The sequence below is a fragment of the Tenrec ecaudatus genome, chromosome 13, assembly GCF_050624435.1.
Source record: "Tenrec ecaudatus isolate mTenEca1 chromosome 13, mTenEca1.hap1, whole genome shotgun sequence".
Lineage (NCBI taxonomy): Eukaryota > Metazoa > Chordata > Mammalia > Afrosoricida > Tenrecidae > Tenrec > Tenrec ecaudatus.
This window is the reverse complement of record NC_134542.1, coordinates 30293503-30309802: the sequence shown is the minus strand read 5'-3', so window position 1 is coordinate 30309802 and position 16300 is coordinate 30293503. Positions and strand designations below refer to the sequence as shown.

Below are 16300 nucleotides of genomic sequence, written 5' to 3'. Positions count from 1 at the left end.
AAACACGATGTCCATCTCCAGATACTGTCTCTCCTGACAACATGTCCAAAGTATGTCAGATGAAGTCTTGCCATCCTTGGCTTTAAGGAGTACTCTGGTCATATTTCTTCCAAGCAAAATGGGGACCTCATTAAAACATCTTAATTTAGTAGGAAAGGATTGGAGAAGGCTTCCTGGGTGAGTAATCATCTCATGTTAAGGCTAAAGAATAGGTCAGAGTTATATATATGAAGAAGTTATATATCTAAGAGGCATCCAGGGAGAGAGACTAAACCCACTGCTATCTGGTTGATTCTGATTCAGCGTTAACCTGTAAGACAGAGTAGAATGGCCCCTTTGAGTTTCTGTCTCTGCAAATCTTTACAGTAGCTGAAAGCCACATCTTTCTCCAATGAATTCACCAGTGGGTTGAACTACTGACCTTGTGGTTGCCAGCCCCACATACCATCACCCATTATGTCACCAGGGCTCTCTTAAACAGGAATTGGTGTTGGATATTGTCGAATGCTTTTTCTGCATCTATTGATATTATCATGTGCTTCTTATAGTTTTTCATGTCAATGTGACGAATAATACTAATGGTCTTTCGTATGTTGAACCATCCCTGCATCCCTGGTATGAATCCCACTTGGTCATGGTGAATTACTTGTTTTATATACTTTTATATTCTGTTGGCTAGTGTTTTGTTAAGGATTTTTGCATCAATGTTCATTAGGGATACTCGTATCTAGTTCTCGATTCTTGTGGGATCCTTGCCCGGTCATGGTATCAGAGTTATACTAGCTTCATAGAAGGAGTTCAGGAGTTTGCTGTCTTTTTCTATGTTCTGGAAGAGTTTGTGTAGGATTGGTGTTCTTTCCTAAATGCGTGGTAAAATTCTCCAGTGAAACCATCTGGTCCAGGGGATTTTTTTGTTGGTAATAGCTTGATAACCTTGTCTATTTCTTCTATTGCTATGGGTCTTTTGAGATTCTTGATGTCCATCAAGGATAGTCTAGGGAGGGATTGGTTTTCCAAGAATTTGTCGATGTCTTCCAAATTTTTGAATTCATTGGAGTACAGTCTTTTGTAGTATTATGTAATTATCCTTTTGATTTCATTAGGGTCTGTTGTAATGTCCCCTCTTTCATCCTTTATTCTTGCTATTGAAATTTGTTCCCTCCTTTCTTTGGTTAGGTTTGCCAGCAGTCTGTTGATTCTGTTTATCCTTTCAAAGAACCAACTTTTAGCAGCATTAATTTTTTCCATAGTTTTCTTATTTTCCCTCTCCTGAATCTCAGACCTGTTTTTTTTGTGTGTTTAAGAAAGAGCTTATTTTTTTTAAAAAGAAAGAGCTTTATAAACAAGAGCAATTGAATATTGATAAAACATTCCAGTCCAACCCAGATTAAGTCCATAAATCTGACATTAGCCCATATTTCCAATGCTAATCTGTATATTCCTCTTCAGAATCATGCAATACATGTAATGATGCTGAGTACAGGATGATCACAGGCCAGTGGGTGGAAAGTTTAAAAAAAAAAAACATTTTAGGGGAGGGAGGGAGAGGGGGAAAAAAAAAAGGAAACCAAGCTGATTCCAGGAACCCAAGTGGAAGGCGAATATTGAGAGTGACGAGGTCAACGAATGTATAAGGGTGCTTTGCTCAATTGATGTATGTATGGATTGTGATAAGAGTTGTACGAGCCCCAATAAAAAGATTTATTTAAAAAACAAACAAACATTTTTTTAGGGACTCATACAACTCTTATCACAATCCATACATACATCAATTATGTAAAGCACATCTGTACATTCTTTGCCCTCATCATTTTCAAAGTATTTGCTCTCCACTTAAGCCCTTTCCATCAGATCCTCTTTTTTTCCCTCCTTCCCTGCTCCCCCCTCTCATGAGCCCTTGATAATTTATAAATTATTATTTTGTCATATCTTTCCCTGTCCGACGTCAGACCTGATTTTTATAATTTCTTTTCTTTTGCTATTAGTAGGATTGTCCTGCTGACTCTGCTCTAGCTGTTGTAAATTTTGTGCCAGCATATCAAACATGGGTCTCTCTTCCTTTCTCAGGTGTGCATGTATTGCTATGAAACTCCTCTGATAACTGCCTTTGTTGTGTCCCATAAGTTTTGTTACAACGTGTGCTCATTCTTGTTGGTTTCTAGAAATTTCCTAATTCCATCTCTGATCTGTGCCAGTACACACTCCTTTTTCAGTACAGAGTTATTCATCCTCCAATTGTTTGCTCTTGTTTTCTTCATCGTCCTTTTGTTGATTTCCAGCCATATGGCCCATTGGTCACAGAGAGAGGTCTTTATGATATCAATATTCTTAAATTTATGTAGATTCGCCTTATGCCCCAGCATGTGGTCTATCTTTGAATATGTGCCATGTGGACTTGAGAAGAATGTGAATGTTTCTGTATTTGGATAAAAAGCTCTGTAAATATCAGGTCAAATTGTTTATATATGTAGTGCTTAGATCTCTAGCCTCCTTGTTGAGTTTCTTTTCCTGTGATCTATCTTTCTCAGAGAGCAGTATGTTGAAGTCACCCAATAATTGTTGAGGCTGTGATTTCTTTTTACATCTTTTAGAATGTTTGGTTGATGTATTCAGCGGGTCTCTCAATCGGGGAATATATGTTTACAATGCTTAGGGGTTCTTTGTCTACCATTCCTTTGAGCATTATATAGTATACCTCCTTATCTCTTTTTATGGTTTGCATTGTGAGGTCAATTTTATCTGAAATTAGGATTGCAACCCCTGCTATTAAAAAATTGTTGTTTGCTTGGTATGCCTCTCTCCAGCCTTTGCTTCTCAGTCTATTTTTGTCTGTAGCCTTGAGCTGTGTCTCCTGTAGGCAGCAGATTGATGGATTGTGTTTTCTAAGCCAGTCTGCTAGCCTCAGGATTTTAATGCCTGAGTTCAGGCCATTGATATTCAGGGTTATTATCTCCATCTTCGGACTCTGTGATGTCATCTTATACCTTTTGTGTTGGGTGTTTTCCTAGTTTCCTTTCTCATTAGTGTGTTGTGCATGTGTGTATCATTCTTGACTTCTTTCCATCCTTAAGCCAATGTGCCACCAGGGCTCTCACAGGCAAAATATCACAGACAAAAGCAAGCAAGTGTGACCAGTCACACATCATATGAGTTACACAAAAAAGAACAAACTCACTAGAGTTAAATTGATATAACATCTAAAGTTTGGGGATAAAGAGGTGATATGAAATATGTAGATGAAAAGGCAGTTATCTTTGACATCCTTCATCACTCAATTATAAATTATTTAAATCTGGCAAAACTGGAGTCTTGATTATTTGAAAATTTGGTCAGAGTATTTTATTTATTTATTTATTTATTTCAGGCCCAAACCCTAGTTTATTTGTGCAAAGTATTTTTAATTGGTAGATATAAAAGTAAATAATAATATATTGAATTCACTTGTAAATTAAAGAATTTTTATTTAGAAAATATTTAATATTGAGAGGTATATGTAAAAATATTTATGAGTAAAAGATTATGTAATCTGTAACTTACTTTATAGTTCAATATAAAATATGTTAAATGAAATAAGTATGCCTAAATTACAGTAACTATTTACAATGATGGGAATATGATTTTTATCTTCTTTTTGAAACATTTTTATAATAAAAATATAAAAGCTTTCCTAATGTTTATTAAAGAAAACAATGAATATGTAATACCTTGTTAAAAGATTATTCAGTTATTTAAACATAAAGCCCCAAATATTTTTATCTTCGTTAAACTTCTGAAAAAGGCAAAGTTAGATGCTTCAAATTTTATATTGTTTGTTCTAATATCATGTTTTGAAAAGCTTCATTAACAGTTTCTCTTAGCACACACAAAAGATTACAAGAATTATAATGTTAATTTATAAAGGGAAATTCTTGAGTCATTAGACAATTAATTCATTCCTTGCCAAATAATGAATGCATTAGACATAGAGGATGTGAAATAATTATTAAAAGGATGATAATTAACTTATTTGTATTATCTATTAGATGACATCATTTACCCCATCTTTTAAACTATATGTGAATACTTTTTCTTATTATTATCAAAGAGCACCCATAGAAATAGTGTAAGTCAACATGATCTACAGAATCATTATTTTGGGAGAGTGTTGGTCTCTGAATTTTTTTTTGCTTGTGTGGAGTGATAGGGTTGATGGGGGTATATTATGGAAACCTAGAAAACAAAGGGAGAAAAAATATTTTTTTCTGTAAAAATGGTGGAGGTACTTGACCTCATCCAAATGCACAGGGAGAGAATCATCATCAACATTAGCCCAAGGTTTATTTCTATGCGGTGGAGGTCAGATGTAGTCATCTCTGCAGTGTTTTCTCCAATTTTGATGTCAGCTGTTTTTCCCCTGGTGCTCTCCACTTCTCTGCTGGATTTGGTAATTTGTTGCAATCACCCTGCAGAATTCACAGATAATACTAATAATTATGGGGTTTTAATTATAGGGAATTAACAGGTTACAATTCAAGATCAGAAATGACTCAGCATACATTTCCTCAATCATAACAGCTTCTTTGCAGTCATGCAGGTGAGCAGACCTCTTTTTACTCAAACTCTGGGACTGTGGCTGTTTAGTCACACTTCAAACCAGGAACTGAATGCACCTCCATGCCTCAATGGTCACACAAACAGCCAACAAGTCTATACAGTGAACAATAGCATTAATGAGGCATGTATGTGTTACTTAGGAGAGTTAAACATTTGAGATCAAAAGGGCAGCATTTGCCCAAGGAAAAATGGAAACAGTAAACACAGGGAAGAAGTAGGATAAGAGATGCTATGTTTGTTATCTTTTTGATTGATGTTTATTTATATAAGATATACAGGATAGACAATCCTATGGAGACATCGACTGGATCAATCTTTACAGGGGTTCCTGGAAGGGGAGAAAGGGAAGGGGAGGTGTTGGGGGAACCAACAGTGATGAGTACAGGGGAATAGTAAATGCTTTAATATTGACAGTGAGGAGGGTACAGCTTTTCTGATGGTGTTTGTTAAATCCATTTGTATCTGGGAGGAATTGCTGAGAAGTAAATGATGGGAGACATAATTCTGGGGTACGAGGGAAAAGATTATATATTTATGTGAGGGGGTACCCCTAAAAACCGGAATTGCTAGGCAGAGCTTTCTTGTTCACATTTTTCCCGCTCAGCAAGCGTTGAGCAATTTGCTCTGAGTTAGCGAACCCAGTGGCATCACGTGGGAAGGTTCTCTGGTGACAGTGAATATTTTTGTAAAAGTGACTTTGCTCGAACCTCGTTTGTTGTGATGGCTGATTTAAGAGAACAGTGTGTGGCTATGAAATTTTGCTTCCTGCTTTAAAAATATGCCACAGAAACTGCTGTGATGTTGAACATAGCGTGGCAAGGACAGCACAGTGGGAAAAACCATGTGTATGAGTAGTTTTCTCATTTCAAAAAAGGCGAAATGCCAATTGATGACAAACTTCATTCTGGACGTTGGTCAACTTCCTGAACATACAAAAATGTCTGCTTGGAGTTCGTCCCACCAGATCTGACTGTTAATCAAACTTTCTATTTAGAGATTCTGAAAAGATTGTGTAACAGTGAGTGACAAAAAAGGCCTGATTTGAGGCAGGCAGGGGACTGGTTTTGCCACCATGACAAATCACCTGCTTATGCAGCCATCTCAGTGCACTGGTTTTTGGCAAAAAAACCCAAACAAAACAAAACAAAAAACAACCCAGCATACCTCTCTTGCCTCATGCACCTTACTCACCTGCTCTGTGCGACTTCTTTTTGTTTCCATGAATGAAGAGGGACATGAAAGGACAGTGATTTGAAGACATAGAAGAGATGAAGAAAAAAATGAGGGAGGTGCTGTCAGCCATCCAAAGAGATGAGTTTGAAAAATGTTTCCAAGAATGGAATCACAGATTTGACAAATGTATTAAGTGTAATGGAGAGTACTTTGGAGGTTATAAAGTTGTTTTGTAACACAATTTAAATACAAAGCATTGAAAAAGTTCAGTTTTATAGTGAATTTGCTGATATATGTATACAAAAGCAATGCAACAAGGAAGTAGGTGCACTTTGGGCCTCAACTAAAGACAGTTTGTTCTAACAATGTGGCATTACATGATTCACCTTTCTGATACGATCACTGAAGACAAAATGGGTGCATAAGTAAATATGGTGAAGAACTTATAGTGCCTGGCTATCAAAAGATATAGTGTCTGGGTCCATAAAGGGTTGTAGTTAAGCAAGCAGCCATTTAGCAGGGAAGCAATGAAACCCACAGGAAGAAGTACACCAGCCTGTGTGATCATGAGATGTCAAAGGGAAGAGGTATCAGAAGTCAAAAGAAAAATATACAACCAAATCGATGTGAAGGGGCATGGATGTAGAGGAGACCCAAAACCCACCCATAAGATAATTGGGTAGTCCCTCTCAGAAGGGCCACAAGGAATGGATGATAAATTCAGGGTGCATTATGCCACTTATGAACCACACAACTATGCTCTAGCTCATAACTATTGCCTCCTCTTACTATTATTGTTTTTATTTGTTTTACCCCATTAATCAAGTTATACTTGCATTTCTTCATTTGTATGTAGATATATGAAGATACAAATCTTCATTTGTATATCTAAGATCATGAAGTACATGAAAGTCAAGATAGATAACCCTTCAGAAATAGTTACAGGAGTAATCGTTCCCTGGGGGCACATGAAGGGTGGGGGGGAGGGAAGGGCAGAATGGGGAGCTGATAGCAATGATGACTGTATAACCACAGAATTGAATGTGAATGGATATATTAGATAGTTAAATACACTATTAAACTATTTTATATATAAAGAAATGCTACATTGTGAAGATTGCCATCAATAACACAAAACAAAATGTGTGTGAATTTTTCCATGGAAACCTGATTTGCTCCATAAATCTTTACCCAATTCACACACACACACACACACACACACACACACACACACTACTGTGGACAAGAAGGAAAGGCATTTCCCCTTATTGCTTCAACAATTTATTGTCGTGATATGTTGAATATTAAGAAAATTCAAGATTATGCTGAATTAAATTCTGTATTGGGCAATGTTTTGGTGAGTTTCTGTTATCTGACTATTCAAAACCAAACAAATTATTAGTATGACCATTATCTCGAAGAAAGTCCCTCAGCTGAAGTTAGTGTAGTTAGTAACTGACATTTGAGAGCGCTGTAATAAGTAGTACTAAAGGGAGGCAGATTAACGGTTCCCCGAATATGCCCACACGCTCTTCCCTGATGCTCGACCCGTGGACGCTATTATACACGAGGGAAAGCATTTTGAGGATGGGGTGAAGGTTAGTTTTCATACCAAGTGCTGTTACAACAAAAACACCACGAGTGGGTGGTTTTAACAGACACTTCGTTTTCTCGTAGCCCAGGAGGCTACACGGTGGAATCTGGAGTGTCTCTTTAGGGTAAGGCTTTCTTTCCCTGTGAACTCCCAGGAAAGCTACCTGTCTTCTTCCATCATTTGTAGGTCCACACTCCTTGGACATCCCCATGTGCTGTGGCATGCATCTTCCTGGTTTTTCTCAGGGAGGGTACTTCAGCCCTAAAGGACCCGCTGTACCCCCAGACCTTCTTTCTTGGTGGTAGTAGGTCCTCCGCCTCTGCTCACTTCTCTCTGCGTTTGGTTCTTAAGACAACACATGTTACAGGCCACACCCCAGGGAAAGTCCCTTTACTGGGTGGGTTTAAGCATGTTGGGTTGGGGCTATGGCGGGTTTAAGACTGTTGCAGCTTACCATTCATCCTTTAATTGGTTTGTCACTAGCAGATTCCATTAGGAGGGATCATCAGTAACTGTCACATCTTTACATGCCTGCCAAACTACTGAGAATCATGGCTTAGCCAAGTTGACACGTGCTTTCCTGGGGACACCATTCATTACAGTTAAAAAGAACTCATTGCCTTCCAGTCAATTCTGACTCATAGTGACCCTGCAGGTTAGAGTTGCACTGTCTCTCTGAGTTTCCAAGACTAACCTTGACAGGTGTAGAACACCTTACCTTTCTCCTAGAGAACCACTAGTGGCTTCTAACTCCTGACAGCCCAGTAAAACCACTGCGTCACCAGGGATTAATATAAGGGCACTTATCCCGGTGGGCCCATAATCACATGGACCTTTAGAAGCAGAAGCGGAAGACAGAACCACCAGTCAGAGATGTGGCCAAAGATGAGATTGCAGGAAAGTCTGAAATGTGAGAAGGAGTCAACATGCCACTGCTGACTTGGAAGATGGAGAGAAGGACCACAGAAAATGGCTTCTCACAGCTGGGGATAGCTCTTAGCTGACAAACTGTAAGGCATCAGGGTCCTTTGCTCTGGAAACTGCAAATAACTGACTTCTGTCAACAACCCTGTCATGAATCAAATTGTATCCCTTGAAGAAGACGTGCTTCAACTTAGCTGAGCCGTGATTCTTCATGGTGGCAGTTAGGAAATAGTTTGATCATCTCCTATGGGGTGATCACTCACTCACTTGTAAGGGGATTGGGGAAAGATGTTACACCTTCACACAGATCACAGCCCTAAGGGGATTTCCACTGTTTAGTGGTATGCAACATCTTTTATCACTCAAGAGACACAAAGGGAGAGGATGGGAGCAGAAAAGGTGGGGGACCTCTGTACCACCAAGGAAAAAGGGTGAGGAGTGAAGTGCGCCCTCTGGGTCAGGGCCTCTATGGTGAGAACCAGCTAAAACTAAGAGAAGATTGATTGATGTCAATACCTCCAAGGGATTCCGGGCCTACGGATGTTGACATGGAGCAGTGACCTGCCCTCAGAGCCAACAGAGGGCTGGTGCTCTGAATCAGGACTTCTATCCTCCTAAACTGTGAGAGACTAAGTTCCTGTTCATTATCTGCTTGATAACTAAGGCAAACCCACTGAACAGAGAAAGAGACAGATTCATATGTAATACAAGGAGACTTCAAATAATTCATGGACAAGCAGAATGTAAAGGTAATGAAATTTTCCCGTGAAATTGTTGTGGTCCCCTAGTATGTATGTAAGGAGCCCTAGTGGAATAGTGGTTACACATTGGGCTGACACCTCCAAGGTCAGCAGTTGGAAACTAGCTGCTGTGTGGGAGGAAGGCGGGGCTTTCTACTCCTGTCAAGAGTTACAGCCTCAGAACCCACAGGGGCAGTTCTACCCACTCATGCAGGGTTGCTATGAGTCCAACTGAATAGCAATGGGTTTGGTGTTTGTAGATGTGGAATTGTTGAAATATTTTTTTATCAATTAAATCATTTTATTAGGGGCTTGTACAACTCTTATCACAATACATACATACATCCACTGTGTCAAGCACATTTTTACATTTGTTGCCACCATCATTCTCAAAACACGTGCTTTCTGCTTGAGCCCTTGGTGTCAGCTCCTCATTTAAAAAAAATCTTTTAATTTGTGGAAATCAAATGTTTTCATGATTCTGGTAGGTAAGTCTTGGAAAATTTGCATCATATCTACCCCATTTTAGTTTCCCAAACCACTCATTTGTTTTAGGTTTTTATCACTGACAGAGATTTGAAATTTTGTATAATTGAATGCACTTGTTTTCTGGGTTTGACTAAATTTTGTTGATTAGTTTTTTTTTAACTTCTATCTTCCTCACCAGAGGGAAATTGTTTCCCTGAATGGGATGGGCTTGTCTGCTGGCCCAGAGGAACAGTGGGGAAGACATCAGCTGTCCCATGCCCTCCTTATATTCATGACTTTAATCATAAAGGTATGACCTTTTCTGAAATTATTGACTTGAAATAAAATTTAACATGCCCCTTTTTAGGAAGACTCTTGGGGAAATGAGCAAGTCAACATCTCTCTTCCTATCTTTATAGGGGTTGCTTTCCGACATTGTAACCCCAATGGAACATGGGATTTTATGCACAACTTAAACACAAGCCGGTCCAATTACTCAGACTGCCTTCGCATTCTGCAGTCAGATTCCAGCATAGGAAAGGTAATGGCATTTTTGTGTTTGTGAACTTCCAAAAGGAAATGGGATAAAGGAAATGGGAATGCATAATGCTTATTTATTAGCCATTCATATGTAAACCCCTTTGATTCTCTAACAAGAGGAATACAGGAGACAAAAGAAATTCAGAATCTGGTATCTGGTTAGAGCTAACTGGTTGAGATACACACATATGTACTTATACATGTATGTATGTGTATAGATAGAGACTGCATTCACATTATATGATGCATGCATAAAATAGGTAGTCAATAGCATGTTTCATGATTTCTTTTTGTGTGCCTGTGAACGGCATCTTATCTCACTCTCTGCTTCTAGAGGGCCTTAGTACGAGCATTTTGGAGGTGTCTTCCCGTGTTATAATGAATTGTCAGTTAGAATTAGAGAATTAGATGAGTAAAGGTATCAGATGAGCCTTGGTACACATGGGAAAGTGTTTGGCTGCTAACCCAGCGGTCATTAGTTCAAAGCCACAAGCAGCTCTGTGGATGAAAGATGTGGAAGTCCTATGGGGGCAGATCTGCTCTGTCCTAGAGGAGCACCATGAGTTATCATTGACTTGGCAGCACTGGGTTTGCCTTTTCTCTTGTTGTGGTTGTTAAGGGGAATTACAAAGGTCATCTAGCATAACATCTTAATTTTACAGATGTGAGTAACCTCAAATGCTAAGTAATGCTCATAGAGAAACAACAGAGCCCTAATCTCTTAATTTTACATCAGTGCTATTTTCGGTATAACAATCATATGTAAACTGAAAAGCTATCCAGATAGTTCCTTGAAAAACAAATGTGGTGAGGGAAGCTGATGGTGCTGGCTATCAAAAGGTATAGCATCTGGGGTCTTAAAGGCTTGAAGGTAAACAAGCAGCCATCTAGCTCAGAAGCAACAAAGCCTACATGGAAGAAGCACACCATCCTGTGCGATCACAAAGTATCGAAGGGATCAGGTATAAGGCATCATCAGAACAAAAAAATCTTACCATAGTGAATGAAGGGGTAAGTGCAGAGTGGAGACTCAGAGCCAATTTGTCACCCACTGGAGATTCCCTTGCAGAGGGGTCTAGTGGAGGAGATGAGTCAGTCAGGGTGTGATGTAGCACCGATGAAGAATACAGCTTTCCTCTAGTTTCTAAATGCTTCCCCCAACCCCTCCTACCATGATCCAAATTCTACCTTGCAAGTCTGGCTAGAACAGAGGATGTACACTGGTACAGATAGGAACTGGAGGCACAGAGACTCCAGGGCTGATGATACCTTCAGGACTAGTGGTGTGTTTGGCGATACTGGGAGAGTAGAGGGAGAGTGGGTTGGAAAGAGGGAACCGATTACAAGGATCTACATGTGACTTCCTCCCTGGGGGATGGACAACAGAAAAGGGGGTGAAGGGAGATGTCGGACAGGGTAAGATATGACAAAATAATAATTTATAAATTATCAAGGGCTCATGAGGGAGGGGGGAGTGAAGAGGGAGGGGAAAGAAAAGAGGACCTGATGTGAAGGGCTTAAGTGGAGAGCAAATGCTTTGAAAATGATGAGGGCAATGAATGTACAGATGTGCTTTACACAGTTGATGTCTATATGGATTGTGATAAGAGTTGTATGAGCCCTTAATAAAATATTTACAAAATGCTGAAGAGAGAAATAGAAAAATGAACAAGTTGGCAAGGTATGCTGTGTTCATGGATTAGAAGACTCAATAGGGTTCGGATGTCAACTCTTTCTAAATTGACTTGTAGCTTTAGTGCAATCCATATAAATTCCATCAGGATTTCCGGCATGAATAAACAACTTGATTATAAAAAAAGAAAAGAAAATCATACCTGGTGGGTCGGAAGTTATGTTTAGTCCACAGCACTTCGGTGCCTTGAATGAAAAATGCACGGTAGTGTATGCATTGATGTGGAAGTCAGTCAGCAGCTTTCCAGTTTTATCTTTCTTCTCTTCTAATATAATGCAACACCATTATATGATCTTGAATGATCTTCTTGAATGATCTTCAGATTTGTGTCATATCGCTGACAAGCATCTTAGACAAAATTAGTCAGAGGTAAAACATTTTCTTAGATAAACTTTGGTGAATGAAGGGAGTGTTATTATTCTACAATAGAACTAAAATTGATATTGAGTTGGTATAAAATGATTCTAAGTGATTTCAGTTCCACTGAAAGAAACATGTACCAATATTGACTTTACTTGGTTAAAAACATGGTGAAAAACAGAGATTGTTTAAAACTTTTCAATGACCATTAAATGAAATCATGGTTTTATTTATACATATTCCAACCTTCTAACCATTTTTTTTGGTGATTACTATGTATCACAGAAAATAAAATCAACTAAATATGGTTAGTACACCCAAGATAATACTATTTCATGTGAAGCAGGTTTAAAAGTTAACTGAAAATTTGGAAAAATCTCATTAGCATAGTAATTTAATTTTATCTGATTAATTAAAAAGTATTTTCTAATAATGAACATAGTTAATTTGAGCAATGTGAGAAAAACAAATGAGAAAACTATGGCCTAAATTTTTAATCTACTAGAGAATAAATTATATTATTTATGAGATCTACTACTAATTATTATAATGAAAATGTTTATAGGTGTATAAGAAATGAAAAGGAATATATATTCATTTACTTAGGAAAAAAGTACATCTTTATTAGAAAAATAAGACCGTCCTTGTTGTTAGGTGCCATCAAGTTGACTCTGGCTCACAGTGGCCCAATGTCCAACAGAAGGAAACCCTGCCGGGTCCTGCGCCGTCCTCACACCTGCTCCTGTGCCTCAGCCCACTGATCTAGCCAATATGTCAACCCATCTTGTCAAGGGCCTTCTTCTTCTTTTTTTTTGGCCATCCCTCACTTTATCAAATATGATGTTATTCTCCAGAGACTGGTCTCTCCTGGCAACATGTCCAAAGTATGTAAGACAGAGCCTTGGCATCCTTGCCTCTAAGGAGCACTGTAGCCTTACTTCTTCCAAGACAGATCGCTTTGTCTTTTTAGCAGTCCAGGTTCTTCCCATATTCTCTTCCAGCACCCCAGTTCAAATGGATCGATTCGTCTTCAGTTTCTTCAATCAGTGTCCAACTTTCATATGCACATGATGCACTGGCGAATGCATGGCCTGGGTCAGGTACACCTTAGTTTTCAAAGAAACATCCTTGCTCTTCAATACTCTAAAGAGGTCTTGTGAAGCAGATTCACCTAATGCAATGCATCTTTTGATGTCTTGACAGCTTCTTCCATGAGCTTTGATTGTGGCTCTCAGCTAGACAAAATCCTTGACAACTCCATACCTAATATTTTGCTCTTTAATTTCTATCATTATTGACTTGGCATTTTTAATTTTTATGATAGGTTATTGTATTCTTTAGAGTATGATATTTAACTCATCTCCATACTGTAGAAATTTTCTTATAAGATTTCTTCATTTAAAGGTTCTATGCCCATTTGGAAGGGATTTGGCAGGATATGTAAAATCATTTCAAAGGGGTAACTTCTAAGGTTCAAACATAAGAATATAAGGTGATAAAAATGAATTGAGTGGGGCAGGGGGAGGAGGGAGGGAAAAAAAGAGCCAATCCCAAGGGCTTAATGGAAAGTAAATGTCTAGAAAAGAACGATGGAATATATGTACTACTATGTCAGATACAATTGATGTATGGATTGTAACAAGAGTTGTAAGAGCTCCCAATAAAATTATTAAAAAACTTAATAAAAAAAAGCTCACTGGAACATTATTTCTAATAATGAATATTCTTAAAAATTTAAATATGTAAACATATTTCAAAGAGTCTACAATGTAAACCTTTATATAAATGGATGCATTGAAATAGAATGGAAGGAAATACACAGACTATAGAGGGTTTATATTTTGTTATAGAATTTAAATTTTCTCCTCTTTTGTGTTGGCATATTATATAAATACTTCTATAATAAATCTTAATTATTTTATTAACAGAAAATGACACATAATAAATAATATTTAAAAGAAAATAAGACAGAAAGTAAGACTTCTACCTCCATTTAGGATGGAATAAATATAGCTGTTGACCTCTGTCTAGTCTACTGTGGACTTCATTGATATTTTGTACTTGTCAGTTCAAAATTTTTAATTTGGCTTTCTTTTTAAAAAATGGATTTCTTTGATGAATTTCCCATCTGTTCACACCTTTTATGCACCTTTTACTGAATCATCTAACGCACTTATAATATGCACTATTAAGTTCTCGCCTATGAATTGTAACATCGAATCATCTATTTTTCTCATCTAAATTTTACTCTTGAATATGTGTCAAATTTTTCTTTCATCTGCCTTGTACTATCTGACTACCAGCCAGGCATTGTAAGTTAAATACTGCCATCAGTTGATTCAGACTCAAAGCAACCCCAGAGTAGGACTGCTCCTGTCGATTTCTGGGGCTGTATCTCTTTCCAGGAGTAGGAAGCCTCATTTCATTCTCTTGGAGCTGCTGGTGGTTTTGAACTGCTGATGTTACCAGCCCAATGCATAAACCACTACGCCGCCAGGGATCCTAAAATTCTCTGCCATGGAGTCAATTCTGAATCGTGAGCTCAAGGCTAGTGAAGAACCTGAAACGGATACATTTACCCCTAGGAATGGGCAGGCCTCTGTCCATTGAAGGCTGAGTTTCTTTACTTTGTTGTTGAATTGCTTTTATGTTTTGATAGCAGAATCAAGACTTTCAGCAGAGCTTGGAGACTTTAGTTCATTTAGAAACTTACTAAGCCACCGAAGCCTTCTTTCTGTTTTGGAAACAATTCATCAGCTTTTCCAGTTGCTGGGACTTTGACTTTGCTCTCTAGCTTGGACCCAACCTTCCTGTATCTCATTCCGCCCTATTGCTCTGTCCTCAGCCTTTGTCCAGATACCTCCTGCTCCCTTTTGTCTTGGAGAGACCTTTCTTGTCTTTTCTATGATTTTTCACTCAGCTCTCCTGTATTGCTTAAGTCTTCAGAGAGCTTCAATAACTATTGATCTGTGTTAACAACTTGCATGAATCTCATCGGTGTTACACTGAGTAAAAAAGGACAATCTCAGCCACATATTATATAATTCTATTAATAGAACATTTACGAAATAACTTATAGGAGTGGAAAATAAAGTAAAGATTATCAGAGGTTAAGGATAGTGGCAGGGGCTTCAGGTGGGAGGGTTGTTTTGATGATAAAGGACAAGCACAAGGGCCATCTTCGTGGTCAAAGCACAGTTCTGAAGTTTGCTGTTAGTGGTAGTTCTACGAACCTACATATGATAAAAGAGAGAGGGAACGATAGACACGTACATTATACCCGTGTTACCTCCCTGGTTTGAATATGTAGTATGTTGACAAAAATGAAAAACCTGAGCTGAGCATACACTTACTGTGTGACGTGATTCTAAGTACATGCATAGTTAACAAGTATATGAAATACAGAAAAAGGTAAAAAGTAATTTGTGGTAGCAGTGGTTTTTGATTAGCAAGAGGCACACATCTACTTGACTTGGCGAAACCCGTCAGGCAAGCTATGTGAGATAGGCCTATTTTATGTGATTGTAGCTCAATTAAAACGTGTCTTAAAAAGTAGACGAACTATTCTAAAAATGACATGCTTCCTTTGTTTGCTGGCACAACTTCCGGTCACGTGTGTGCATCTTCTGCAGAAGGAGTTCTTCGAACGTCTCTACGTGATGTACACTGTGGGGTACTCCCTGTCCTGTGGTTCCTTGGCTGGAGCTGTTCTCATCCTTAGCTACTTCAGGTGAGTCCCTCTAACTTATTCTCTCTTCACGATAGGTCTCAAGAATATTTTTTCCCAAACAAAACTTTTAAAATTCAGCACAATTAATTTTTAAGTCAGAAAGAGTTTTTGGGAGGGGTCTAAAAGCTTCAAGCACCAAAGCTAGAGGAGACCTTTCAGCCGATAGGTCGCCATTGCACCCTCTCCAAGTGAGGGAGAGCAGGTTGAATGAGTTAGAAATATTTCCAATCGTGACGTAGTAGCTTGTTTCCCTTTCTCAGGTGGTTTGGGTGCCATTGAATGGAAATGTACCTTAGTCTCCTGAGATCCTGGATTCCAGCACATAAAGAAGTCGTGTTTATTTCTCTTAGCATCACTTGTTTTACCCCAGTAAAACCTTCGTGCAATTCAACTTAAGTCAAGCAAAATTTCAGTCACCAATACGGGAATATGGTTTAAGTGAACGATGTGTGTTATTGTTGCTAGGTGCCGTCCAGTCTGTTCCG

General features: G+C 38.5%; 1 protein-coding gene across 3 annotated transcripts in view; it reads left to right on the top strand.

Moving 5' to 3' along the window:
- PTH2R (parathyroid hormone 2 receptor) overlaps nucleotides 1-16300 on the top strand; it is a 137208-nt gene that overhangs the window by 71671 nt on the left and 49237 nt on the right. For 2 of the 3 annotated variants that reach the window (XM_075529629.1, XM_075529630.1), the window contains exons 3-5: nucleotides 9692-9802; nucleotides 9912-10033; nucleotides 15718-15815. In XM_075529629.1, the coding sequence (XP_075385744.1) occupies nucleotides 9956-10033; nucleotides 15718-15815 (176 nt within the window). In that variant the 5' untranslated portion in view covers nucleotides 9692-9802; nucleotides 9912-9955. The remainder of the gene's footprint in view (nucleotides 1-9691; nucleotides 9803-9911; nucleotides 10034-15717; nucleotides 15816-16300) is intronic. The other variant, XM_075529628.1, reaches the window with a different exon arrangement.